We start from the raw sequence: 27,764 nt of genomic DNA, 5'->3' as shown, positions 1-27,764 counted from the left end.
GGGCGTTGTAGATTTCTTTTGAGGGTTCAGTCCCTGAAAATACATAGTAGCGCGCACGTACTCTCTTGAAGAATTCAATGGCAGAATAGTATGAATTTCCATGAGAGAACATTAAGTTAAGTCCATGTATCGGGGCAGGGCTTTTTCTTACTAGGTGATTCCGCAGCTCGTTTTACTTCTTTGCTCTTTTCCTGATTAATCTTATTTTTATTAGCTACCGTTGAATTCGCGAGCTGCTTTTTCGGCGTACTTTTGCCATCACTTTGATTAGTTGGCGGTAATATTGGACTCGGTAACCCTAATGGTTTACCCCATGATTCGATGGGATCTTGGAGAGGACTACATAATTCGGAACGTTCCGACTTTTCTGATTTAGATTCTTTACTCGTTGAAGAGCTTGTTTGAGGATTTTTTTTCAACTCTACTTTGACATCTTTTAGTGTTAACGAACTCGCTTCTTTTTTAGATTCTTGCTGTCCAGTACTTGTGGAACTATCTTGATCGAGTTTATATTTACCGGTGACACTCGATATTACTTTCGATCCACTGACCTTCTTATGTTCTTCAATTGCTTTTTCAAAGTGCTCATCAGCTTCTTTTAAAAATGAAGTGTCTGAAGTTTTGCTACTGCATTTTGTTGACTCAGATTTCATTTGTTCAACTGTCGAAAAATCTTCAGTCATTTTTATTAGTGGCTTATCTGTTAGAAGTGTTTCAGTCTTCTCGTTTGATTGTGTTGAATATGTACACGACTCGTCGTCAGGCAATTGGCCATAAATTGAAGTAGACATTGGGTCAAATTCGGTCTTTTCCGCCAACATATCATGACTGGATTCTCGATGTGATGGTAATTTTGTATCCAGTTCAAAACTCAAATTTGACCGCGGTGAATGCGCAATTTGAGACTTTGTACTACTCGGACTAACCTGTCCGTCGTCATCACTATAATACATACCACTACTTTCAGTACCCCAAATGTGCGTTGCAGCTCTTGATTCTCTTGAACTTATGTCTGATGGTGGCGATGATATCCCGGGATGGTCTAAGTCGTCACTAGCTGCAGATGAACTTCTCATATCACCAGTTTTAGAGGAGTGCTTAGAAAATGATTTCTCACTTTCACCCGTGTCTATTATCTCTTCAAATTCTTCCTTTATTTCTGATATGGTCGTTTTAGTGGATTTTGTTGTTTTCGTTGCACCATCGCTTCCTCTGCTTACTGTTGTAGTTTCAACTGTTACTTTTATTTTTTCAGGACTTATAACTTCCTTCGTTGTTACTACAGTAATGGTTTGTGTTATTTCACTATCACCATCTTTTATAACTTTAGTAAAAGTATCAGTTTCAGTAGTAATTTCTCCAACCGGAGAACGTTTTTTTAACTTCGTATCAGGTTGCGACTCCACTTTCTTTTCTAAAGGTAGTTGATTTATTGCTAGGTTTTCTTTAGCTTTTCTAGCTTCATATCGCAATAATGATTGTTTTTCTATTTCTTCCAATTCTTCAGCAGACCAGTCATCTATCCGCGTACCTCGAGGGAGATAAGTTACTAGTGTACTGGCATCATTGTTTACTTGTGTTATGCCATCCTCGTTGACGTTTTCAGTTATGGTTTCAGTGACTGTTTTTATTGCGTATAGATTGTCTTCACCATGGAACATTTCTTCCTTATTTACATGGGTAGTAATTGTCTGATTTATTTTTTTGGAATCGTCTGTAAATATGACGTTTGTTTTTTTATCAACTGATGATTTAACTATACCAGTTGACACAAGACCTTCAAGCGCCCTTTGTAAGTCACTACTATAACTTTTTTGAGCTTCTGAGATAGTTATTTTAATATCTTTGAAAGTTTCTACTAACCCATGTGGATACTCATCATCTGTTATTGTTTCAATTGTTGTTCTAGTGCGTTCAATATCTTTATCAGGGCTTGCTAAAATTTCACGTTTAGTTTTGGTCGTAACTGTGCGTTTAATTTTAATATTACCCTTTTGTACTATTTCATATCTAACAACAGAATCCTCAGATGTTTTTTCCACTATTTCGTTTTCTCCAATATATGATTCTTCAACTTTTTTGTCTTCGTCTTGAGTGGAAGGAGATTTGATTAGAAAATCACCAATGGAGACTTTTTCACTTTTTTTAGTAATAACTGATCCATCAGGATATTTATCTTGAATAATAGTTTTGATGGTTGTTTTCACTTTCTTTGATTTAAGTTCAGTATTTTCATATTCTTTTTTAATTGTAGAAATAGTTTTCTTTCTTTTTATTGGTATACCATCCTCAATTATTTCATCAATTTCTGTACTTGTCTGAATATTTGGTTCTCCAATTTGTCTGTATCCTATAAGACTTTCATCAATTGAATCCTCATTATAATCAGTAAAGGAAACTTTAACGTCCTTTGTGACCTCAGTATTTCCATTCGGTAATTTTGTTTCAGTTGAAGTTTCAGTAGTCGTTTTAATCATTTTCTTATTTTTATTTTTCGTTGCTAGTATTTCTTTTGTGATCATAGTGTTGATTATCTGGTTAACTTTGACGCCATTTCTTATAACAGTCCTCTGATGATTATCAACATTCACAAACTTCTATTATCTCGGAAAATTCTTTAAGTTCTTTAAGTTGTGTACCATCTTCTACATCCATGTCTGTTATCGACTGTCTTTTTTCCACATTGATACGTGAAGTACCATCAGGATATTTATCTGTGGTAGTGATTGTTGTTACAGTTTTAATTTTCTTTACTAAACCGTGATCATCTGCATATTTTGTTTTTACAATTTTGGTAAGGATAGTCCTATTTATTACTAGATCCTCATGTTTTATTTCTTTAACTTCACATGTTTCACTTTCTTCTGGATCACCGACTAACAAAAGTTCTTTTAGGACCTCCTCAACTGGAGCATTATCATCTTCTGCAACATCTGTATGGGTTAGTTCCTCTGAAAAATTTTCTTTATGAGTCACAGGTGTTTTTTCTAGAGATATTGCGTTTAAAATTTCGTCTACAATAGAAACTTTTTCACTAGTTTTCGTAATAACAGATCCATCAGGATGCTCATCTTCTACAACTGTCTTCGTCGTTATTTTAATTCGTTTAATATTTTCTGTTGTGTTGTGATATTCTTGTTTGACGACAGTTATAACTGTCTTTCTTCCAATAGTTATTCCACCTTCATTGATAATTTCTGTCTCTTCATTGGTCTCTACCTTAGGCTCTCCTTTAGATTCAAATCCTTCGGGTATTTCATCTTCAATATCAGTACTATAATCAGAAATTGTCACTTTACATTCTTTATTGACTTCAGTTACTCCATCGGGAGATATGGATTCAGTAATTGTTTCAGTAGTTGTTTTAACTTTTTTCTTAGTTTGGTCTTTGTTGGCAAGGATTTCTGTAGTCACTGTAGTTGTAATAAACTGATGAATATGTTTTCCATCAAAAACCGTATCTTTTTCCTCTTTAGCAACATTAACTGTCTTATCCTCTATTATTGTATAATCAATTAGTTCTGTAGTTTCAACCATATCACTATCTTCAACATCAGTTAAAGTAGTGCTGCAATCAATTTTTGTTCGAGACGAACCATCTGGATAGTCATCTGTAGTTGTAACTGTAGTTACAGTCTTAATTTTTTGTACTATTCCACTACTATTTGCATACCTTGTCTTAATAGTTCTAGTCAAAACTTGTCTTTTAATAATAATGTCATCTTTAGTAAGTTCTTCTGATTTGGTTGATATACTTTCTTCAGAATCTCCATAAGGGACATATTCGGAAAGAATTTTATCGAGATTACCTGCATCAGCATCAACAAGTATTTCTTCTGTTTTAACTTCAACATTTTTTTGAATATTTTGAGAACCATCAGGATGTTCTTTTGTAATGTTTGTTTCTATAGTAGTTTTAACAATTTTTTTATCCTCATCAACTTTAATTGTTTCTTTCTTTGTAACAGTTGTAACGGTTTCAATAATCTATATTATTCTCTTTGATTATTCGCTTGCTAACATCAGTATCGATGACGGTGTCTTCAACATTGTCATCAGAGTCATCGGACTCCAATAGATAATCAGATTTTATTCGATGATCATTCTTGGCTTTTTGTATTTCCATAGCAGATTTTTGAGATATCTTTTCACTGTCATCCTTTACCTGCAGACTCATATCAGACTTTTCATCGCATGTGTCGAGGTGCAGTATATCTAATTTGTTATCTTTTGCATATAAATCCATTAGTGAGGTAGACTTTAGGCTGGAAGAGCATTCTGAAAGAAGTGTTTGAGTATCTTTGGTGGTCGTTGTAGATCCATCAGAACTCTTACTAAGTGTAGTAGTTTCAATGGTAGTTTTAACATTTTGTGGAGTACCATCTTCTCTGGAAATAATTTCTTTTGTTGTAACGGTTGTAATTGTCTGTGTAACTACATTTTCACCTTCTTTTATTATTTTTGTCACTGTATCGGTTTCAGTCTTAATTTTTCCCACTGTTTGCAATAATGACGAAAAATCTGAGTCTTCATCTCTTTGTCTAAGCCAGATTTTACCGTCTTGGGAACTTTTTCTGTAGAAGTTGATATTTTTTGAGTAAGTACGTCTCACCAACATGTACTACTTTCATTATAGTTTCTTCGGTGCTATCTGATTTGTCATGTGACCTCACTTTGAACACCATCACTCATTTTAACGTCCTGGAAATTACTTGGAATTTTCGGTAATGGACTTACTGGAACAGTTGGTGGAGTGGATACCCTATCGACCTTAGGACAACTGTGACATCCTCAGACTTTATTCCCTGTTGTACTTTATCATCATTAAAAGCTCTATTGATAGAGTCCATGAAATGTTCTGCATCATCTGGCATATGAGGCCACTGCAGGAATTGACTGATCACTTTCAGTAATAATACTATGTACACCTGAATCGGAAGCTTCAGTTAGTACGATTTCGTCTTTTGATATTTCAGGGTCATCAGTAAATTTTTTGGATGGTAAACTCATTCCAAATGTTTTTGGCTCCCTCAAGTCATATTTCGTAGGACATTCTTTAAAAGGCGGTTGATCTTGCTTGTTAAGTGATTTCTCAGTGCTTTCAAATGAATTTTTCTTCTAAGCTTGTTTCTTTTGAAATATCTTCAGAACTACTGTGAACTACTGTTTTTGAGATTTCTTCTCCGTCAATATTGCTTACATCTGTAAGAGATTCCATTTTTTTGCCAGAATCATCTTTACTGATTGAGTCAGTTTATTTTTTCAAACCAGTAACATGTTGTGATGTAAGTTTCCTCTCTTCGTGTAGCATTTGCTCAGTTTCCATTGCTAACTTTGTCCGACCGGATGTTTTCAGGTTTCTATTGATTTCATCGTGGGCCTTTTTCTGTAAGGAAGCGGCTGCTCATGATTTTATCGAAATACGTCTTTCTGAAGTTTTAAGGAATTATTTTTTCTTGTTCGCTGCTCGATTCAGGTTCGCGCTGCTCTACCGTAACGAAAAAATCTTCTGTTGAAGAATGCCCATTCAACAGAATAGATACTTTTTATTAATATCTTCTTCTTGGTATTTTTCTACTTCTTTTGTTACAACTTTCCTTTCTTCAAGTTTCTCCAATGAGAACATACTGTCTAGATTTTCATCAACAATTGAAGTTTCTTATTGGTTTTTATGATTATGTTACCATCTGGGTATCATCTTCTGTAGTTGTTGTAGTGATAACTTTTTTCGTTTCTTTTTTGGATAGATTATAGTAAGATTCAGTTATTTTTTAACAGTGTATTTTCGTTTTAGAGGAATACCATTTTCTGTAAGAGAAACAATATCTGTTTTAATTTCTTCAACTGGATCATTTATTAATTCAAATCCTTCAAAGTCATCCGTCGTTTCTGCAGAAATTGTTTCTACTTTTTCTGCTTCATGGATTTCATCGATATAATAAATTTCTTCGCTTGTTTTTACACTAGTACTTCCATCAGGATATTCATCTTCGACGGTAGTTAAAGTTTTTGTTCTCGTTCTAAATGTGGATCTTGCTCTTGGGCAAAAACATGTTTAACTGTAACAATAGTAGTTTTTCTTTTGATTGTTACACCATTTTCAAGTAAGATTCTGTTTTTGTTGTAATGATTTCTTTAGGTTCCTCGATCAGACAAAAACCTTCAGGAATATTAAGTTCTATATCTGCAACATCCCTAAACGTAGACGATTTAGTATCGAATGTGCTTGAGACACCAGTCCTTTGATCGGTTTGTCTCGATGATAATAATTCACTACTGATTGGTTGAATGAATTTTTCAGTAAATTTTAAATCAAAAGATTCTTCTACTAATGTAGTGTATTCACTGGTACTAATATTTTTTGTACCATCTGAATGAACATCTTCTGTGATTGTTTCAATAGTAACTCTTGCCATTTTTTCATTATTTTGAACGTTTCGTAAAAGTTGTCTAGAGGTGGTTTTAGTAATGGTTTGTTTTATTTCTTCTTGATTACGTAAAGTGTCTTAGTTTCCGTAACAGTTGTAACAATAGGTAAACCAATTTCTTCAAAATCTTGAGAACCATCTTTTTCGAAACCGTAGTCCGAAATGTAAACTTTAACATCCTTAGTTCTTTCTCTAATTCCATCTGGCAAAACAGATTCAGTTATTGTCACTATGGTGGTTCGGAGTTTGCGACTAGATCTTGACAAGTTGGTTAAAACTTCTTTAGTAGTAGTAGTTGTTAAAATTTGTAAAATATTATTTCCATTCACAAATATATTTTTCTCTTGTTTTTCTTCAGTAACAGACGTATCTTCAACAATAGAAAATTGATAGAGATCAAAAATAGTATCTTGATATAAATCAGGCACCTCTTTAGTATGTGTTGTTGAATCCTTCTTGACTGGACTGGCTGCTTTTATCTCCTTTTGTGGTTCTTTTTCAGCTGCTTTCCCAAGAATAGGCACCTCTTTGCTGGGGCATGAATCCTTATTTAACACATTGTCAAGAAGAGGTTTTTTATCATCTTCCATGGCGGAGCTAGCTAGCTTTGACTCTTTTTCAGGTGATGGTTTCTCAGGACTAGAAACACCTTTGGTGGGGCTTGTTTCCTTTTCTGAAAGTTTCTCGGCAACAGGCTTTTTGTCATCCTCCTTGATTGAAATAGCTGCCTTCGTCTCTTTTTTAGGTGATGGTTCTTTCTCTGATGGTTTCTCAAAACTAGCTCCATCTTTGGCTGGGCTTGGTTCCTTCTGCAATGGTTTGTCGTGAATAGTATTATAATATTCGTCTTCCTCTATCATTGGACCGGTTTCCTTTTCTTGTAAAAGGTCTTTCTCAGATGGTTTCTCAAGGGCAGGCTTGTCTTTGGAAGGGCTTAGTTCCTTCTGTAATGGTTTGTCCAGAACAGGTTTTATGTCATCCTTATTGACTAGACTGGCTGCCTTGGTCTCCTTTTCTGGTGACGGTTCTTTTTCTGATGGTTTCTCTAGACTAGGCATGTCTTTAGCGGGACTTGGTTCCTTTTCTGATGGTTTATCAATAGCAGGCTTTCTGCTATCCTCCTTGAATGGAATTGCCGCCTTCGTTTTCTTTTCTGGTGATTGTTCTTTTTCTGACGGTTTTTTAGGGCTAAGCACCTCTTTAACGGCGCTACGGTCCTTTTCTGATGGCTTATCAATAGCAGGCTTTTCGCCATCCTCTTTAACTGGACTGGCTAACTTTATCTCCTTTTCTAATGACGACACTTTCTCAAATGGTATTTTAGGACTAGGCGCGCCTTTGGTAAGGCTTGGTTCCTTCTCTAATGGTTTGTCCAGGACAGGCTTTTTGTCATCCTCTTTGATTGGACTGGCTGCCTTAGACTCCTTTTCTGGTGATGGTTCTTTCTCAGATGGTTTCTCCAGAATAGGCATATCTTTGGCGGGACTTGGTTCCTTTTCTGATGGTTTATCAATAGCAGGCTGCCTGCGTTCCTCCTTGACTGGACTTACCACCTTCGTTTCCTTTTCTAGTGACTGTTCTTTCTCAGATGGTTTCTCAGGACTGGTTACGTCTTTGGCGGGGATTGGTTCCATCTGTAATGGTTTGTCCAAAACAGGCTTTATGTCATCCTTATTGACTGCACTGGCTGCCTTAGTCTCCTTTTCTGGTGATGGTTCTTTCTCCGATGGCTTCTCCAGACATGGCATTTCTTTGGGCGGGAACTGGTTCCTTTTCTAATGATTAACAATAGCAGGCTTTCTGCTATCGTCCTTGACTGGACTTCCAACCTTCGCTTCCTTTTCTGGTGGTTGTGCTTTTTCGACGGCTTTTCAGGACTATAGGCAACCTCTTTAACGGGGCTTGTGTTCCTTGTTCTGAATGCATTTCAATGGCAGAGCTTTTCACCATTCTCTTACTGGACTGGCCACCTTTACCTCCTTTCTGGTGACGACGCTTTTCTCAAATGGTATTTCAGGACTAGGCGGACCTTTGGTAAATCTTGGTTCTTTCTGTATGGTGCGTCCAGAACAGGCTTTTTGTCATCTTTTTCAACTGGACTGGCTGCCTCTTAGTCTCTATTTCAGGTGACAGTTCTTTCTCAGGTGATATCTCAGCACTATGCACCTCTTTGGCGGGGCTTGGTTCCTTCTGAATGGTTTGTCGGAAACAGGCATTCGTCGTCCTCGTTTGACTGGACTAGCAGACTTAGTCTCCTTTCTGATGACGGTTCGTTTTCAGATGGCTTCTCAGGTATAGGCACGTCTTTTGTGGGACTTGGCTCTTTCTCTGAGGGGTTTTCAGGACTAGCCACCTCTTTCTGGGGCTTGGTTTTCTTATCTAATGGTTTATCAATAGCAGGCTTTTTAGTATCCTCTTAGCTGGCCTGGCTAATACATTTGGGTTCATCCTCTGAGGATTTTTCAGGACTATGCAACTCCATGGTGGGACTTGGTTCCTTTTCTTATTCAAGAACAGCCTTTTGTCTTCCTCCTTGATTGAAACTAGTCACCTTCGTTGTCCTTTTCAGGAGATGGTCTTCTGGCAGGCACGAAGGTTTTTCAGGAGTAGGGCACCTCTCTTGCCGGGGCTTGATTCCTTTTCTGATGATTTACCAAGGCAGATTTTTCATATCCTCTTAACTGGACTGGACACCTTCGTCTCCTGTTCTGTTTGAAGGTTTTCTTTTTCAGATGTTTTTCAGGATAGGCACGTCTTTAGTTGAGACTTGCCTCTTTCTCTGACGGGCTTGTCAGGACTAGGGCACCTCTTTAGTAGAGCTGGTTTCTTTTCTAATGGTTCATCAATAGCGGGGGCTTTTCGAGCATCCTCTTTGGCTGGACTGGCTGCTTTAGTCTCCCTCTCTGGTGAAAGTTTTTTCTCCGATGGTTTCACAGGATAGACACGTCTTTGGCGGGACTTTGTTCTTTCTCTGAAGGTTTTTCAGGACTAGGCACCTCTTTGGCGGGGCTTGGTTCCTGTTCTGCTGGTTTACCAAAGGCAGGCGTTTCTCCATCCTCTTTGACTGGACTGGCCACCTTCGTCTCTTTGTCTGGTGAAGGTTCTTTTTCAGATGGTTTCTCAGGGGAAGACACGTCTTTGGCGGGACTTGGTTCTTTCTCCGACGGTTTTTCAGGAAAAGACACCTCTTTAGCGGGACTTGGTTCCTTTTCTGATGGTTCACCAAAGGCAGGCTTTTCACCATCCTGCTTGACTGGACTGGTCTAGTTTCGTCTCCTTTTCTGGTGATAGATCTTTTTCAAATGCTTTTTCAGGGATAGGCACGTCTTTGGTGGGACTTGGTTCTTTCTCCGACGGTTTTTCAGGATTAGGCACCTCTTTGGCGGGCTTGGTTCCTTTTCTGATAGTTTACCAAAAATAGGCTTTTCGCCATCCTCTTTGACTGGACTGGCCGCGTTTGTCTCTTTGTCTGGTGACAGTTTTTTCTCAGATGGTTTCTCAGGGGTTAGACACGTCATTGGCAGGACTGGCTCTTTCCTCTGAAGGTTTTTCAGGACTAGGCACCTCTTTGCAGGGCTTGGTTCCTTTCTGATGGTTACCAAAGGCAGGCTTTTCGCCATCCTCCTTGACTGGACCTGTGGCAGCTTCGTCTCCTTTTCTGGTGATGGCTCTTTCCCAGATGGTTTTTTCTGAACTAGGCTCATCTTTGGTAAGGCTTGGTTCCTCTTGTAATAGTTTGTCTAGAACAGGCTTTTTGTCGTCTTCTTTGATTGAACTGGCTGCCTTTAGTCTCCCTTCTGTTGGCATGGTAGGCTCATCTTTGGTAAGGCTTGGTTCCATTTTTAATAGTTTGTCTAGAACAGGCTTTTTGTCGTCTTCTTTGATTGGACTGGCTGCCTTAGTCTCCCTTTCTGGTGACAGTTTTTTCTCCGATGGTTTCCCGGGGTAGACAAGTCTTTGGCAGGACTTGGCTCTTTCTCTGAAGGGATTTCAGGACTAGGCAACCTCTTTGGCGGGCTTGGTTCCTTTTCTGATAGTTTACCAAAGGCAGGCTTTTCACCATCCACTTTGACTGGACTGGCCACCTTCGTCTCTTTATCTGGTGAAGGTTCTTTTTCAGATAGTTTTTCAAGGGTAGACACGTCTTTGGCGGGACTTGGTTCTTTCTCCGACGGTTTGTCTGGACTAGGCACCTCTTTAGCGGGGCTTGGTGCCTTTTCTGATGGTTTACCAAAGGCAGGCTTTTTGTCGTCATCTTTGATTGGACTGGCTGCCTTAGTCTCCCTTTCTGGTGACAGTTTTTTCTCCGATGGTTTCCCAGGGGTAGACAAGTCTTTGCAGGACTTGGCTCTTTCTCTGAAGGGATTTCAGACTAGGCACCTCTTTGGCGGGGCTTGGTTCCTTTTCTGATAGTTTACCCAAGGCAGGCTTTTCACCATCCACTTTGACTGGACTGGCCACCTTCGTCTCTTTTTCTTGTGACGGTTCTTTTGCAGATAGTTTTGCAGGGATTGGCACGTCTTTTGCTGGACTTGGTTCTTTCTCCGACAGCTTTTCAGGACTGGGCACATCTTTGGCGGGGCTTGGTTCCTTCTCAGATAGATTACCAAAAACAGGCTTTTCGCCATCCTCTTTGACTGGACTGGCCACGTTTGTCTCTTTGTCTGGTGACAGTTTTTTCTCAGATGGTTTCTCAGGGGTAGACACGTCATTGGCAGGACTTGGCTCTTTCTCTGAAGGTTTTTCAGGACTAGGCACCTCTTTGGCAAGGCTTGGTTCCTTTTCTGATGGTTTACCAAAGGCAGGCTTTTCGCCATCCTCCTTGACTGGACTGGGCAGCTTCGTCTCCTTTTCTGGTGATGGCTCTTTGCCAGATGGTTTTTCTGGACTAGGCTCATCTTTGATAAGGCTTGGTTCCTCTTGTAATAGTTTGTCTAGAACAGGCTTTTTGTCCTCTTCTTTGATTGGACTGGCTACCTTAGTCTCCCTTTCTGGAGACAGTTTTTTCTCCGATGGTTTCTCAGGGGTAGACACGTCTTTGGCAGGACTTGGCTCTTTCTCTGAATGGATTTCAGGACTAGGCACCTCTTTGGCGGGGCTTGGTTCCTTTTCATATAGTTTACCAAAGGCAGGCTTTTCGCCATCCACTTTGACTGGACTGGCCACCTTCGTCTCTTTATCTGGTGAAGGTTCTTTTTCAGATAGTTTCTCAGGGGTAGACACGTCTTTGGCGGGACTTGGTTCTTTCTCCGACGGTTTGTCTGGACTAGGCACCTCTTTAGCGGGGCTTGGTGCCTTTTCTGATGGTTTACCAAAGGCAGGCTTTTCGCCGTCCTCCTTGACTGAACTGGCCAGCTTCGTCTCCTTTTCTGGTGATGGTTCTTTCTCAGATGGTTTTTCATGACTAGGCTCGTCTTTGGTAAGGCTTGGTTCCTTTTGTAATAGTTTGTCCAGAACAGGCTTTTTGTCGTCATCTTTGATTGGACTGGCTGCCTTAGTCTCCCTTTCTGGTGACAGTTTTTTCACTGATGGTTTCTCGGGGGTAGTCATGTCTTTGGCAGGACTTGGTTCCTTCTGTACTGGTTTTTCAAGAATAAGCTTTTCGATATCCTCTTTGACTGGACTGGCTGCCCTAGTCTCTTTTTCTTGTGACGGTTCTTTTGCAGATGGTTTTGCAGGGATTGGCACGTCTTTGCTGGACTTGGTTCTTTCTCCGACGGTTTTTCAGGACTGGGCACATCTTTGGCGGGGCTTGGTTCCTTCTCAGATAGATTACCAAAAACAGGCTTTTCGCCAACCTCTTTGACTGGACTGGCCACGTTTGTCTCTTTGTCTGGTGACAGTTTTTTCTCAGATGGTTTCTCAGGGGTAGACACGTCATTGGCAGGACTTGGCTCTTTCTCTGAAGGTTTTTCAGGACTAGGCACCTCTTTGGCAGGGCTTGGTTCCTTTTCTGATGGTTTACCAAAGGCAGGCTTTTCGCCATCCTCCTTGACTGGACTGGGCAGCTTCGTCTCCTTTTCTGGTGATGGCTCTATGCCAGATGGTTTTTCTGGACTAGGCTCATCTTTGATAAGGCTTGGTTCCTCTTGTAATAGTTTGTCTAGAACAGGCTTTTTGTCATCTTCTTTGATTGGACTGGCTACCTTAGTCTCCCTTTCTGGAGACAGTTTTTTCTCCGATGGTTTCTCAGGGGTAGACATGTCTTTGGCAGGACTTGGCTCTTTCTCTGAAGGGATTTCAGGACTAGGCACCTCTTTGGCGGGGCTTGGTTCCTTTTCTGATAGTTTACCAAAGGCAGGCTTTTCGCCATCCACTTTGACTGGACTGGCCACCTTCGTCTCTTTATCTGGTGAATGTTCTTTTTCAGATAGTTTCTCAGGGGTAGACACGTCTTTGGCGGGACTTGGTTCTTTCTCCGACGGTTTGTCTGGACTAGGCACCTCTTTAGCGGGGCTTGGTGCCTTTTCTGATGGTTTACCAAAGGCAGGCTTTTCGCCGTCCTCCTTGACTGAACTGGCCAGCTTCGTCTCCTTTTCTGGTGATGGTTCTTTCTCAGATGGTTTTTCATGACTAGGCTCGTCTTTGGTAAGGCTTGGTTCCTTTTGTAATAGTTTGTCCAGAACAGGCTTTTTGTCGTCATCTTTGATTGGACTGGCTGCCTTAGTCTCCCTTTCTGGTGACAGTTTTTTCACTGATGGTTTCTCGGGGGTAGTCATGTCTTTGGCAGGACTTGGTTCCTTCTGTACTGGTTTTTCAAGAATAAGCTTTTCGATATCCTCTTTGACTGGACTGGCTGCCCTAGTCTCTTTTTCTGGTGACGGTTCTTTTGCAGATGGTTTTCCAGGGATCGGCACGTCTTTGGCTGGACTTGGTTCTTTCTCCGACGGTTTTTCAGGACTGGGCACATCTTTGGCGGGGCTTGGTTCCTTCTCTGATAGTTTACCAAAAACAGGCTTTTCGCCATCCTCTTTGACTGGACCGGCCACGTTTGTCTCTTTGTCTGGTGACAGTTTTTTCTCAGATGGTTTCTCGGGGGTAGACACGTCATTGGCAGGACTTGGCTCTTTCTCTGAAGGTTTTTCAGGACTAGGCACCTCTTTAGCAGGGCTTGGTTCCTTTTCTGATAGTTTACCAAAGGCAGGCTTTTCGCCATCCTCCTTGACTGGACTGGCCAGTTTCGTCTCCTTGTCTGGTGACGGTTCTTTTTCAGATGGTTTTTCAGGTATAGGCACGTCTTTGGCAGGACTTGGTTTTTTCTCTGCCGGTTGTTCATTACTGGGCACCTCTTTGGCGGGGCTGGATGCTTTTTGTAATGGTTCACTATAGGCAAGCTTTTCATTATCTTCTTTGACTGAACTGGTCACCTTCGTCTCCTTGTCTGGTGAAGGTTCTTTTTCAGATGGTTTTTCAGGGATAGGCACGTCTTTGGTGGGACTTGGTTGTTTCTCCGAAGGTTTCTCAGGACTGAGCACCTCTGTGTTAGGGCTTGGTTCCTTTTCTGATGGTTTACCAAAGGCAGGCTTTTCACCATCCTCTTTGACTGGACTGGCCAGCTTCGTCTTCTTTTCTGGTGATAGTTCTTTCTCGGGTGGTTTTTCAGGACTAGGCTCGTCGTCTTTGGTAAGGCTTGGTTCCTTTTGAAATAGTTTGTCTAGAACAGGCTTTTTGTCGTCTTCTTTGATTGGACTGCCTGCCTTAGTCTCCCTGTCCAGTGACAGTTTTTTCTCCGATGGTTTCTCAGGGGTAGACACGTCTTTGGCAGGACTTGGCTCTTTTTCTGAAGGGATTTCAGGACTAGGCACCTCTTTTGCGGGGCTTGGTTCCTTTTCTAATAGTCTACCAAAGGCAGGCTTTTCGCCATCCTCTTTGACTGGACTGGCCACTTTCGTCTCTTTGTCTGGTGAAGGTTCTTTTTCAGATGGTTTTTCAGGGGTAGACACGTCTTTGGCGGGACTTGGTTCTCTCTCCGACGGTTTTTCAGGACTAGGCACCTCTTTGGCTGGGCTTGGTTCCTTTTCTGATGGTTTACCAAAGGCAGGCTTTTCGCCATCCTCCTTGACTGGACTGGCCAGTTTCGTCTCCTTTTCTGGTGACGGTTCTTTTTCAGATGGTTTTGCAGGGGTAGACACGTCTTTGGCGGGACTTGGTTCTTTCTCCGACGGTTTGTCTGGACTAGGCACCTCTTTTGCGGGGCTTGGTTCCTTTTCTAATAGTCTACCAAAGGCAGGCTTTTCGCCATCCTCTTTGACTGGACTGGCCACTTTCGTCTCTTTGTCTGGTGAAGGTTCTTTTTCAGATGGTTTTTCAGGGGTAGACACGTCTTTGGCGGGACTTGGTTCTTTCTCCGACGGTTTTTCAGGACTAGGCACCTCTTTGGCTGGGCTTGGTTCCTTTTCTGATGGTTTACCAAAGGCAGGCTTTTCGCCATCCTCCTTGACTGGACTGGCCAGTTTCGTCTCCTTTTCTGGTGACGGTTCTTTTTCAGATGGTTTTTCAGGTATAGGCACGTCTTTGGCAGGACTTGGTTTTTTCTCTGCCGGTTGTTCATTACTGGGCACCTCTTTGGCGGGGCTGGATGCTTTTTGTAATGGTTCACTATAGGCAAGCTTTTCATTATCTTCTTTGACTGAACTGGTCACCTTCGTCTCCTTGTCTGGTGAAGGTTCTTTTTCAGATGGTTTTTCAGGGATAGGCACGTCTTTGGTGGGACTTGGTTGTTTCTCCGAAGGTTTCTCAGGACTGAGCACCTCTGTGTTAGGGCTTGGTTCCTTTTCTGATGGTTTACCAAAGGCAGGCTTTTCACCATCCTCTTTGACTGGACTGGCCAGCTTCGTCTTCTTTTCTGGTGATAGTTCTTTCTCGGGTGGTTTTTCAGGACTAGGCTCGTCGTCTTTGGTAAGGCTTGGTTCCTTTTGAAATAGTTTGTCTAGAACAGGCTTTTTGTCGTCTTCTTTGATTGGACTGCCTGCCTTAGTCTCCCTGTCCAGTGACAGTTTTTTCTCCGATGGTTTCTCAGGGGTAGACACGTCTTTGGCAGGACTTGGTTCTTTCTCCGACGGTTTGTCTGGACTAGGCACCTCTTTTGCGGGGCTTGGTTCCTTTTCTAATAGTCTACCAAAGGCAGGCTTTTCGCCATCCTCTTTGACTGGACTGGCCACTTTCGTCTCTTTGTCTGGTGAAGGTTCTTTTTCAGATGGTTTTTCAGGGGTAGACACGTCTTTGGCGGGACTTGGTTCTCTCTCCGACGGTTTTTCAGGACTAGGCACCTCTTTGGCTGGGCTTGGTTCCTTTTCTGATGGTTTACCAAAGGCAGGCTTTTCGCCATCCTCCTTGACTGGACTGGCCAGTTTCGTCTCCTTTTCTGGTGACGGTTCTTTTTCAGATGTTTTTGCAGGGATATGCACGTCTTTGGCGGGACTTGGTTCTTTCTCTGCCGGTTGTTCATGACTGGGCACTTCTTTGGCGGGGCTGGGTGCTTTTTGTGATAGTCCACTAAAGGCAGGCTTTTCGCTATCTTCTTTGACTGGACTGGGCACCTTCGTCTCCTTTTCTGGTGATAGATCTTTTTCAAATGCTTTTTCAGGGATAGGCACGTCTTCGGTGGGACTTGGTTCTCTCTCCAACGGTTTTTCAGGACTAGGCACCTCTTTGGCGGGGCTTGGTTCCTTTTCTGATAGTTTACCAAAAACAGGCTTATCGCCATCCTCTTTGACTGGACTGGCCACGTTTGTCTCTTTGTCTGGTGACAGTTTTTTCTCAGATGGTTTCTCAGGGGTAGACACGTCATTGGCAGGACTTGGCTCTTTCTCTGAAGGTTTTTTAGGACTAGGCACCTCTTTAGCAGGGCTTGGTTCCTTTTCTGATGGTTTACCAAAGGCAGGCTTCTCGCCATCCTCCTTGACTGGACTGGCCAGCTTCGTGTCCTTTTCTGGTGACGGTTCTTTTTCAGATGGTTTTGCAGGGATAGGCACGTCTTTGGCGGGGCTTGGTTCTTTTGCCGACGGTTTTTCAGGACTAGGCACCTCTTTGGCTGGGCTTCGTTCCTTTTCTGATAGTTTACCAAAGGCAGGCTTTTCACCATCCACTTTGACTGGACTGGCCACCTTCGTCTCTTTATCTGGTGAAGGGTCTTTTTCAGATAGTTTCTCAGGGGTAGACACGTCTTTGGCGGGACTTGGTTGTTTCTCCGACGGTTTTTCAGGACTAGGCACCTCTGTGGCAGAGCTTGGTTCCTTTTTTGATGGTTTACCAAAGGCAAGCTTTTCGCCATCTTCCTTGACTGCACTGGCCAGCTTCGTTTTCTTTTCTGGTGATGGTTCTTTCTGAGATGGTTTCTCAGGGGTAGACACGTCTTTGGCAGCACATAGTTCCTTTTGTAATGGTTTTTCAAGAATAAGCTTTTCAATATCCTCTTTGACTGGACTGGCTGCCTTACTCTCCTTTTCTGGTGACGATTTTTTCTCAGGTGGTTTTTCAGGGGTGGTCACGTCTTTTTCGGGAATTTCTTGCTCTGACGTTTTTTCATGAGTGGGCACATCTTTGGCGGGGCTAGGTGTCTTTTCTGATGGCTCAGTAAAGGCAGGCTTTCCGCAATCCTCTTTGACTGGACTGGTCACCTTAGTCTTTTTGTCTAATGAAGGTTCTTTTTCAGATGGTTTTTCAGGTATAGGCACGTCTTTGGTAGGACTTGGTTCTTTCTCTGACAGTTTTTCAGGACTAGGCACCTCTGTGGTAGGGCTTGCTTCATTTTCTGATGGTTTACCAAGGGCAGGCTTTTCGCCATCCTCATTGACTGGACTGGCCAGCTTCGTCTTCTTTTCTGGTGATGGTTCTTTCTCAGGTGGTTTCTCAGGGGTAGACACATCTTTGGCAGGCCTTGGTTCCTTCTGTAATGGTTTTTCAAGAATAAGCTTTTCGATATCCTCTTTAACTGGACTGACTGCCTTACTCTCCTTTTCTGGTGACGATTTTTTCTCAGGTGGTTTTTCAGGGGTAGTCACGTCTTTTTCGGGACTTTCTTTCTCTGACGTTTTTTCATGACTGCGCACATCTTTGGCGGGGCTAGGTGTTTTTTCTGATGGTTCACTAAAGGCAGGCTTTTCGTAATCCTCTTTGACTGGACTGGTCACCTTTGTCTCCTTGTCTGGTGAAGATTCTTTCTCAGATGGTTTTTCAGGTATAGGCACATCCTTGGCGGGACTTGGTTCTTTCACTGACAGTTTTTCAGGACTAGGCACCTCTTTAGCAGGGCTTAGTTTCTTTTTTAATGGTTTATCTATAGCAGACTTTTCACCATCCTCTATGACTGGACTGGCTGCCTTTGTCTCTTTGTCTAATGAAGGTTCTTTTTCAGATGGTTTTTCAGGTATAGGCACGTCTTTGGTAGGATTTGGTTCTTTCTCTGACTGTTTTTTAGGACTAGGCACCTCTTTAGCAGGGCTTGGTTTTTTTTCTATTGGTTTATCAATAGCAGACTTTGCACCATCCTCTATGACTGGACTGGCTGTCTTAGTCTCCGTCTGCTCTTCTGGTCTGTCTAGTGACAGTTTTTTCTCAAATGGTTTCCCAGAGGTAGACAAGTCTTTGGCGGGACTTAATTCCTCTAATAATAGTTTATCTAGAACAGGTTTTTTATCTTCCTCCTTGATTAGGCTTGATACCATCGTTTCCTTTTCAGGTGAGGGTTCTTCTTTAAATGGTTTCTCAGGACCAGGCACATCTTTAGCGGGGCTCGTTTCTTTCTGGAACTGTTTATCTAGAACAGGCTTTTCGTCTTTGTCTGTCACTGGACTAGCTGCCAGTGACTTTTTTTCTTCCTTTTCCTGGGTAAAATATTTTAGTTAGTTTCATTACCAATTTTCAGAACTCCGTACCTCAAAAGGAAAACAGAACCCTTACTTCACTTACACTTCGTTGTCTGTCTGTCTGTCGAGACAAGGGAATCAAACTTATATTGGATTAAAAGGTAGCTGTTAAATAAAATTAAGACTAAAAACAGCGCATTGCATCAAAGTTGTGTGCCAGTGAATAAAATTGAAACGTATCATATGGTTCAGATTTGCATGACGCTTGTAGCTGTTTGGAATGCAATCTATGGAGTGCAATCAGCTTTGATTCAACGCTTTGACAACTTTGACGGCCGTTTCGAACCAAATGTTGTACTTTTAAACGGATTAACGGTAGTTTGTACGGTTCTTAAAAAAAATCGTATTTTACTATATTATTATGTAATTTTAAGTAAGTGTATGTTAGTATATTTTCTTTTACAAGCATACCTATAATTAAATAACATCAGCTGTAAAATAGTTAATTTGATTCTTTTGTAGTCATAAATTATTGTAAATGTAAGTTGTTGGTGCAAATAAATTAATAAATAAATCAGAAGAAAAAAATAAAAAAATCATGTCAATGAAGGCTTATCTGAAGGGCTTTAATCAATATATTATATATATAAAGGTGACTGACTGACTGACTGACACAATCAAATCTCAACGCACAGCTCAAACTACTGGACGGATCACGCTGAAATTCGGCATGCAGATAGCTATTATAACGTAGGCGTCCGTTAAGAAAGGATTTTTCAAAATTCAACCCCTAAAGGGGTAAAATAGGGGTTTGAAGTTTGTATGACACTCTGTCAGTTTTGAAGTTAGAATCGCGAAATTTTGCAATTTACACTAATCTATACATATAAAAGGAAAAGGTGACTGACTGACTGATCTATCAACGCACAGCTCAAACTACTGGAGAGATCACGCTGAAATTCGGCATGCAGATAGCCATTATAACGTAGGCGTCCGCTAAGAAAGGATTCTTAATAATAGGGGTTTGAAGTTTGTATGAAAGTGTGTCAGTTTTAAAGTGTCTAGAAAGAAGTTTTGTAGTTAATATTTTTGCAATTAGCAGTATGACATATTTATTAAGCTCATGTTAAAATCTCATACTTAAGGGTGTAAAATAGGGGTTTAAATTTGTGTAGTCCACGCGGACGAAGTCGCGGGCATAAGCTAATCCGTACCCATATATTTCCGTAACCTTATATAAATGCGAAAGTGTGTTTGTTTGTTGGTTTGTCCTTTAATCACGTCGCAACGGTGCAACAGATTGACGTGATTTTTTGCATAAAGACCTGGAGAGTGACATAGGCTACTTTTTATCCCGGAAAATCAAAGATTTCCCACGAGATTTTTAAAAATTCGAATTCCACGCGTACGAAGTCGTGGGCAACAGCTAGTTATCTATAAATGACGAAAAATGCGTAAGCTCTAAAAACAAAAACAAAAATAAAAACAATTCCATACATGATTGAATAGCATATGTACCTCTTTAACAGGACTTGGTTCCTTTTGTGCTTGTTTATCAAGACTAGGCACATCTTTCAGAGGACTAGGTTCTTTTTCGGAAATTTTTGGTGAACCGACCTCTTTAACAGGACTTGGTCCTTTTCTGCTGTTTTTCAGGACCTATGCATATCTTTTGCCGGACTAGGTTCTTTCTTGGAAAGTTTGGTGAACCCACCTCTTTAGGAGGACTTTGTTCCTTTTCTGTTGGGTTTTTCAGGACTCCAGCATTTCTTTCTCAGGACGAAGTTTCTTCTCAGTAAGGTTTTTCTGACAAAACCACCTCTTTAGCAGGACTTGGTTCCTTTTTCTGCTGTTTTTCAGGACTATGCATATGTTTTGCCGGACTAGGTTCTTTCTCGGAAAGTTTTGGTGAAATCACCTCTTCAGCAGGACTTGGTTCCTTGTCTGCTGGTTTTTCAGGACTAAGCATTTTTTCTCAGGACTAGGTTGCTTCTTAGTAAGTTTTTCTGACAAAACACCTCTTCGGCAAGGCACTTGGTTCCTTTTCTGCTTGTTTTCAGGATATACATATCTTTGCCGGACTAGGTTCTTTCGCGGAAAGTTTTAGTAAACCCACCTCTTTAGGAGGACTTGGTTCCTTTTCTGTTGGTTTTTTCCGGACTATAGCACTTCTTTTCTCAGGACTAAGTTGCTGCTCAGTAAGTTTTTCTGACAAACCACCTCTTAGCAGGACTTGGTTCCTTGTCTGCTGCTTTTTCAGGACCAACTACTTCTTTCAGAGGACTAGGTTCTTTCTCGAATGGTTTCTAATGGTGACAACAGCCTCTCTTTTAAATGGACTTGGTTCCTTTTCTGTAGTGTTTTTCCGGACCTAAGCACTTCTTCCTCAAGTCAGGTTGTTTCTCAGTAAGTTTTTTCTGGCAAAACCACCTCTTTAGCAGGACTTGATTCCTTTTCTGCTTGTTTTTCAGGACTATGCATATCTTTTGCCGGACTAGGTTCTTTCTCGGAAGTTTTGGTAAACCCACCTCTTTAGAAGGACTCGGTTCCTTTTCTGTTGGTTTTTTCGGACTAACCACTTCTTTCTCCGGACTAAGTTGCTTCTCAGTAAGTTTTTCTGACAAACCACCACTTTAGCAGGACTTGGTTCCTTTTCTGCTTGTTTTTTCAGGACTATGCATATCTTTTGCCGGACTAGGTTCTTTCGCGGAAAGTTTTAGTAAACCCACCCTCTTTAGGAGGACTTGGTTCCTTTTCTGTTGGTTTTTCCGGACTAAGCACTTCTTTCTCAGGAACTAAGTTGCTTCTCAGTAAGTTTTTCTGACAAAACCACCTCTTTAGCAGGACTTGGTTCCTTTTCAGCTTGTTTTTCAGGACTATGCATATCTTTTGCCGGACTAGGTTCTTTCGTGGAAGTTTTAGTGAACCCACCTCTTTTAGGCGGACTTGGTTCCTTTTCTGTTGGTTTTCCGGACTAAGCACTTCTTTCTCAGGACTAGGTTGCTTCTCAGTAAGTTTTCTGATAAAACCACCTCTTTAGCAGTACTTGGCCCCTTTTCTGCTTGTTTTTCAGGACTATGCATATCTTTTGCCGGACTAGGTTCTTTCTCGGAAAGTTTTGGTGAAATCACCTCTTTAGCAGGACTTGGTTCCTTTCTGTTGGTTTTTCCGGGACTAAGCACTTCTTTCTCAGGAATAAGTGCTTCTCAGTAAGTTTTTCTGACAAAACCACCTCTTTAGCAGGACTTGGTTCCTTTCAGCTTGTTTTTCAGGACTATGCATATCTTTTGCCGGACTAGGTTCTTTCGTGGAAGTTTTAGTGAACCCACCTCTTTAGGAGGACTTGCTTCCTTTTCTGTTGGTTTCTTCCGGACTAAGCACTTCTTTCTCAGGACTAGGTTGCTTCTCAGTAAGTTTTTCTGATAAAACCACCTCTTTAGCAGTACTTGGCCACTTTTCTGCTTGTTTTTCAGGACTATGCATATGTTTTGCCGGACTAGGTTCTTTCTCGGAAAGTTTTGGTGAAATCACCTCTTTAGCAGGACTTGGTTCCTTGTCTGCTGGTTTTTCAGGACTAAGCATTTTTTTCTCAGGACTAGGTTGCTTCTTAGTAAGTTTTTCTGACAAAACCACCTCTTCGGCAGGACTTGGTTCCTTTTCTGCTTGTTTTTCAGGACTGTGCATATCTTTTGCCGGACTAGGTTCTTTCTCGAATGGCTTTGGCGAAACACCGTCTTTAGCAGAACTTAGTTCCTTTTCTGTTGGTATTATCGTACTAAGCACTTCTTTCTCAAGACTAGGTATTATCTCAGTAAGTTTTTCTGGGAAAACCACCTCTTTAGCAGGACTTGGTTCCTTGTCTGCTGCTTTTTCAGGACCAACTACTTCTTTCAGAGGACTAGGTTCTTTCTCGAATGGTTTAAATGGTGACACAGCCTCTTTAAATGGACTTGGTTCCTTTTCTGTAGGTTTTTCCGGACTAAGCACTTCTTCCTCAAGTCTAGGTTGTTTCTCAGTAAGTTTTTCTGGCAAAACCACCTCTTTAGCAGGACTTGATTCCTTTTCTGCTTGTTTTTCAGGACTATGCATATCTTTTGCCGGACTAGGTTCTTTCTCGGAAAGTTTTGGTAAACCCACCTCTTTAGGAGGACTCGGTTCCTTTTCTGTTGGTTTTTTCGGACTAAGCACTTCTTTCTCCAGACTAAGTTGCTTCTCAGTAAGTTTTTCTGACAAAACCACCACTTTAGCAGGACTTGGTTCCTTTTCTGATTGTTTTTCAGGACTATGCATATCTTTTGCCGGACTAGGTTCTTTCGCGGAAAGTTTTAGTAAACCCACCTCTTTAGGAGGACTTGGTTCCTTTTCTGTTGGTTTTTCCGGACTAAGCACTTCTTTCTCAGGACTAAGTTGCTTCTCAGTAAGTTTTTCTGACAAAACCACCTCTTTAGCAGGACTTGGTTCCTTTTCTGTTGGTTTTTCCGGACTAAGCACTTCTTTTCCAAGACTTAGTTGTTTTTCAGTAAGTTTTTCTGATAAAACCACCTCTGTAGCAGGACTTGGTTCCTTTTCTGCTTGTTTGTCAGGACTATGCATATCCTTTGCCGGAGTAGGTTCTTTCTCGGAAAGTTTTGGTGAAATCACCTCTTTAGCAGGACTTGGTTCCTTGTCAACTGGTTTTTCAGGACTAAGCATTTTTATCTCATGACTAGGTTGCTTCTCAGTAAGTTTTTCTGATAAAACCACCTCTTTTGCAGGACTTGGCCCCTTTTCTGCTTGTTTTTCAGGACTATGCATATCTTTTGCCGGACTAGGTTCTTTCTCGAAAAGTTTTGGTGAAATCACCTCTTTAGCAGGACTTGGTTCCTTTTCTGTTGGTTTTTCCGGACTAAGCACTTCTTTCTCAGGACTAAGTTTCTTCTCAGTAAGTTTTTCTGACAAAACCACCTCTTTAGCAGGACTTGGTTCCTTTTCAGTTTGTTTTTCAGGACTATGCATATCTTTTGCCGGACTAGGTTCTTTCGTGGAAAGTTTTAGTGAACCCACCTCTTTAGGAGGACTTGGTTCCTTTTCTGTTGGTTTTTCCGGACTAAGCACTTCTTTCTCAGGACTAAGTTGCTTCTCAGTAAGTTTTTCTGACAAAACCACCTCTTTAGCAGGACTTGGTTCCTTTTCAGCTTGTTTTTCAGGACTATGCATATCTTTTGCCGGACTAGGTTCTTTCTCGGAAAGTTTTGGTGAAATCACCTCTTTAGCAGGACTTGGTTCCTTTTCTGTTGGTTTTTCCGGACTAAGCACTTCTTTTGCCAGACTAGATTCTTTCTCGGAAGGTTTTGGTGAACCCAACTCTTTAGGAGGACTTGGTTTTTTTCTGTTGTTTTTTCCGGACTAATCACTTCTATCTCAGGACTAGGTTGCTTCTCAGTAAGTTTTTCTGACCAAAACCACCTTTTTTGGCAGGACTTGGTTCCTTTTCTGTTGATTTTTCAGGACTATGCATATCTTTTGCCAGACGAGGTTCCTTTTCCAGGAAATTTTGGTTTGTGAGCACACCTCTTTAGAGAGACTTGGTTCCGTTTTCTGTTGAGTTTTTCTGGAGTAAGCACTTCTTTCTCAAGACTAGGTTGTTTTCAGTAAGTTTTTCTAGCAAAACCACCTCTTTAACAGGACTTGGTTTCCTTCTGTTACTTGTCTTTCAGGGCATATGCATATCTTTGCCAGAACTAGTTCTTTCTCAATTGGTTTTAGTGAAACGCCGTCTTTAGCAGGAACTCTGGATCCTTTTCTGGACTAAGCACTTCTTCGCAAGACCTAGTTGTTTTTTCTGGGAAAACCCACCTCTTCAGCAGGACTGGTTACTTTTCTGCTTGTTTTTTCAGGACTATGCATATCTTTTTGCCAGGACTAGGTTCTTTCTCGGAAAGTTTTGGTGAACCCACCTCTTAGGAGGACTTGGTTCCTTTTCTGTTGGTTAACCGGACCTAAGCACTTCTTTCTCAGGACTAGGTTGTTTTCTCAGTCAGTTTTTCTGTCAGAACACTCTTTAGAAGGACTGTTTTCTTTTTCTGTGGTTTTTCCGGACCTAAGCACTCTTTCTCAGGACTAGGTTGCTTCCCAGTAAGGTTTTTCTGGAAAAACCACCTTTTTAGCAGGACTGGTTCCTTAGCTGCTGCTTTTTCAGGGACTAAGCCTTACTTTCTCAGGACTAGGTTGCTTATCAGTAAGTTTTTCTGACAAAACCCCTCTTTAGCAGGACTTCGTTCCTTTTTCTGTTGGTTTTTCCGGACTAAGCATTCTTTCTCAGGACTAAGTTGCTTCTCAGTAAGTTTTTCTGACAAAACCACCTCTTTAGCAGACTTGGTCCTTGGTCTGCTGGTTTTTCAGGACAAACTACTTCTTTCAGAGGACTATGTCTTTCTCGAATGGTTTTTAATGGTGACACAGCCTCTTTAAATGGACTTGGTTCCTTTTCTGCTGATTTATCAGGACCTAAGAACGTCCTTCGCAAGACTAGATCTTTCTCAGCAGGTTTAACTGGTGAAACCCACTCTTTTGACAGGACTCTTCTCCTTCTCTGCTTGTTCTTGAGGACTAAGGCACATCTGTTGTAGGACTAGGTTCTTTCTTGGCTAGTTTAACTGGCAAAACCATTTCTTTGACAGGACATGGTTCCTTTGCTGCTGGTTTTTCAGGACTGAGCACTTCCTTCACAGGACTAGATACTTTCTCGGATGGTTTCACCGGTGACTCCAATCTCTTTCAACGGACTCGGTTCCTTTTGTGCTGATTCTTCAATACTTAGAATTTCCTTCGTAGGACTAGATTCTTTCTCAGTAGGTTTTGCTGGCAAACCCACCTCTTTAACATGACTTGGTTCCATTTCTGTTTGTTTTTTAGGACTAAGCAAATCTTTGCAGGACTAGGTTCTTTCTCGGATTGTTTTAGTGAACCAATTTGGCAGGACTTGGTTCCTTTTCTGTTGATTTTTTCAGGACTAAGTACTTCTTTCACAGGACTAGGTTCTTTCTCATGTACGAAGAAAACTATTTCTACAACAGGACTTTGTTCTTTTTCTACTGTTTTCATGACCTATATACATCTTTTGGAGGGAGTTGCTTCTTTCTCGGATAGTTTTAGTGAAACACTTCTTAAAGGACTTGGTTTCTTTTCTGCTGGTTTTGGGGACTCAGAACTTCCTTAATAGGACTAGTATCTTTCTCAGTAGGTTTTATGGCAAACCACCTCCTTTACAGGACTTGTTCCTTTTTGCTGGTTTTCAGGACTATGCACATCTCTCGGAGGACTTGGTACTTTCTCGGATGGTTTTAATGAAACCACTTCTTTAGCAGGACTTGGTCCCTTTTCTGTTAGTTTTTGAGGACTAAGCACTTCTTTCACAGTACTAGGATCTTTCTCGGGTAGTTGTACTGAAGAAACTACTGCTTCGACAGGACTTGGTTTCTTTTTTGATGGTTTTTTCAGGACTAAGCACTTCTTTCAGAGGCGAAGGTTCGTTTTCAAAAGGTTTTACTGGCCAAAACCACCTCTTTGATAGGACTTTGTTCCTTTACTGTACGTTTTTTAGGACTAAGTGCTTCTTTCATAGGACTAGGTTCTTTTTCAGATGCTTTTACTGGTAAGCCCATCTCTTTGATGGACTTGGTTCCTTTTTCTGACGGTTCTTCAGGACTTAGCTCTTCTTTGCAGGACTAGATTCTTTCTCAATAGATTTCGCTGGCGAAACCACCTCTTTGACAGGACTTAATTCCTCTGCAGCTTGTTTTCAGGACTAATGCTCATCTTTCACAGCACCAGGTCCTTTGTCAGATGATTTTACAGTTAAAACTACCTCTTTAGCAGGACTTGGTTCTTTTTCCTGCAATGTCTGTCAACGAAGGTTCAGTGATGCTTTCTTTGACTGGGCTTGGAGCCTTTAGTTCTCTTGCAGGACTTAGTTCCTTTTCTGTGGTATTACTGGTGAAACAACTCTTTGTCAGGAATGATTCCTTACTTTTGGCTTATCAATGACAGGTTAATGATTTCTTCTTGACTGGGCTGGGGACTTGTTGCTTTAACAGGGCTTGGCTCTTTTTCTGTTGTTTTTCAGGACTTAGCACTTCTTTTGCAGGACTTAGTCTTTTTCGCTAGGTTTTATTTTCAGAATTTCCTCTTTTAGTAGTACTTGTCTCTTTTTGACTGAGTTTCTCAACGATCTGTTCTTTGTCATGGGACTTTACAGTGACAGTTCATTTCAATTGGCTCATCTTGTCTGGACACTATTTCTTTTCCCGATATTTTTGATAATTGTATGGTTTTTTATTATTTGTTTTTGAACTGAAAATATATCTGGTAACTGAGTTGGCATGTTAGATATATCATTTAAATACTTTTGTGATGATACAAAGATTTTGACGACTCTTCATTAGTTAATTCTTTACTTGATGTATTGTAATCATAAATACATAGCTTTTTTGTTTTGACATTTTCTGTTAAATTATTTGCAAAGATGATATCAGTTTCAGTTCAAAGTGGTTTTAACAATCTTTTTCAAGCTTTTCTATTTTCTTAAAAATGTTTTAGTAGTTATTGGTTAGTTTTTGGAATCACTATCTGCCATTTACATTTAAAGATTTTTCTTCATAATTTTCTTCACTCGTTGTACTTCTTCTCTATGTTAAATTCTTATCATATTTGATTCAATATCTTCAACTTCTCTCAATGTTGTATTCCATCAACTTTTATTGAAGAGTTGCCATCAGGGTGGCTGTCCGTTATTGTTATAATTGTGACAGTTTTAATTTTTTGTACAACACCGTTAGTATTCGCATATTTCGTCGTTATCATTTTAGTGATAGTCGTTCTCACAATCGTAACTTGTTCCATCCTAATGTTTTCTTTTTTTATGTTTACACTTTCTTTTGGTTCACCAAATATCTTAAATTTTGAAAGCTCTTCTTCAATATTCCTTTTGAAATGAAACAAGTACAATCATATATGCTCAAATAGTTGGACTTTAGGTAAAATAATCTCATCAAATCTTTCAATTACTAAAGTTTGCTCGTCATATTTTGTATTCATCTAATTTCGTAGGAGATATCTTATTTCTGAGGTATCATCTTGTTCAAAAGCTTTGTCGGTCTTTTTAGTAAACAATTCTTTTGCCTTGCTAATTTTTTCGTCAATTTATTCATGAAACTACTTATCATTGATTTACTTTCTTTTTCTTTTCTTCTAGTTTTAGACCTTTTCCTTCATCACCATCGAACATTTGAAAGTATTTCACTATCTTTCAAAAATTTTGTTGCATCCTTTTCTAAACTTACTTGCTTTTCATCAAGTTTGTCAGAATCGATATGTGATTTTATTTTTAATGAATCACTCAACTGCAACAGGTTTTGAATAATCTTTAATGTCTTGAATAATCTCAGGACTGGTCACTTCATCTAATTTCTTTATAGATGTAGTAATTTCCATACGAGTATCTGTCGTTTCCTCCTTTTTGATCAACAATTCATGACTAGATGTTGTTCTT

General features: G+C 40.7%; 1 protein-coding gene across 1 annotated transcript in view; it reads right to left on the bottom strand.

The window, feature by feature from the left end:
• The window catches only part of LOC117990037 (microtubule-associated protein futsch-like), a 179,873-nt gene that overhangs the window by 5,163 nt on the left and 146,946 nt on the right, over window positions 1-27,764 (bottom strand). The window contains 45 exon segments of the mRNA XM_034977471.2: window positions 2-140; window positions 142-2,598; window positions 2,600-3,985; window positions 3,987-4,558; window positions 4,561-4,610; window positions 4,613-4,687; window positions 5,803-6,036; window positions 6,481-8,203; window positions 8,387-8,479; window positions 8,980-9,070; window positions 9,363-9,691; window positions 9,693-9,817; window positions 9,820-9,994; window positions 10,035-10,369; window positions 10,372-10,761; window positions 10,802-12,098; window positions 12,101-18,253; window positions 19,754-19,903; window positions 19,905-20,418; window positions 20,456-20,541; window positions 20,615-20,770; window positions 20,773-20,866; window positions 20,931-21,029; window positions 21,031-21,193; window positions 21,282-21,391; window positions 21,439-21,493; window positions 21,496-23,603; window positions 23,786-23,851; window positions 24,520-24,779; window positions 24,833-24,986; window positions 24,988-25,151; window positions 25,472-25,693; window positions 25,774-25,931; window positions 26,296-26,331; window positions 26,334-26,510; window positions 26,552-26,650; window positions 26,653-26,753; window positions 26,755-26,817; window positions 26,819-26,894; window positions 26,897-26,962; window positions 26,965-27,414; window positions 27,417-27,455; window positions 27,458-27,497; window positions 27,499-27,609; window positions 27,611-27,763. Of these exon segments, the coding sequence (XP_034833362.2) occupies window positions 2-140; window positions 142-2,598; window positions 2,600-3,985; window positions 3,987-4,558; window positions 4,561-4,610; window positions 4,613-4,687; window positions 5,803-6,036; window positions 6,481-8,203; window positions 8,387-8,479; window positions 8,980-9,070; window positions 9,363-9,691; window positions 9,693-9,817; window positions 9,820-9,994; window positions 10,035-10,369; window positions 10,372-10,761; window positions 10,802-12,098; window positions 12,101-18,253; window positions 19,754-19,903; window positions 19,905-20,418; window positions 20,456-20,541; window positions 20,615-20,770; window positions 20,773-20,866; window positions 20,931-21,029; window positions 21,031-21,193; window positions 21,282-21,391; window positions 21,439-21,493; window positions 21,496-23,603; window positions 23,786-23,851; window positions 24,520-24,779; window positions 24,833-24,986; window positions 24,988-25,151; window positions 25,472-25,693; window positions 25,774-25,931; window positions 26,296-26,331; window positions 26,334-26,510; window positions 26,552-26,650; window positions 26,653-26,753; window positions 26,755-26,817; window positions 26,819-26,894; window positions 26,897-26,962; window positions 26,965-27,414; window positions 27,417-27,455; window positions 27,458-27,497; window positions 27,499-27,609; window positions 27,611-27,763 (21,594 nt within the window).

Source organism: Maniola hyperantus, chromosome 17 (genome assembly GCF_902806685.2).
Source record: "Maniola hyperantus chromosome 17, iAphHyp1.2, whole genome shotgun sequence".
NCBI lineage: Eukaryota > Metazoa > Arthropoda > Insecta > Lepidoptera > Nymphalidae > Maniola > Maniola hyperantus.
Note: the sequence above shows the minus strand (reverse complement) of the source record. Positions and strands in the feature narration are given on the sequence as shown.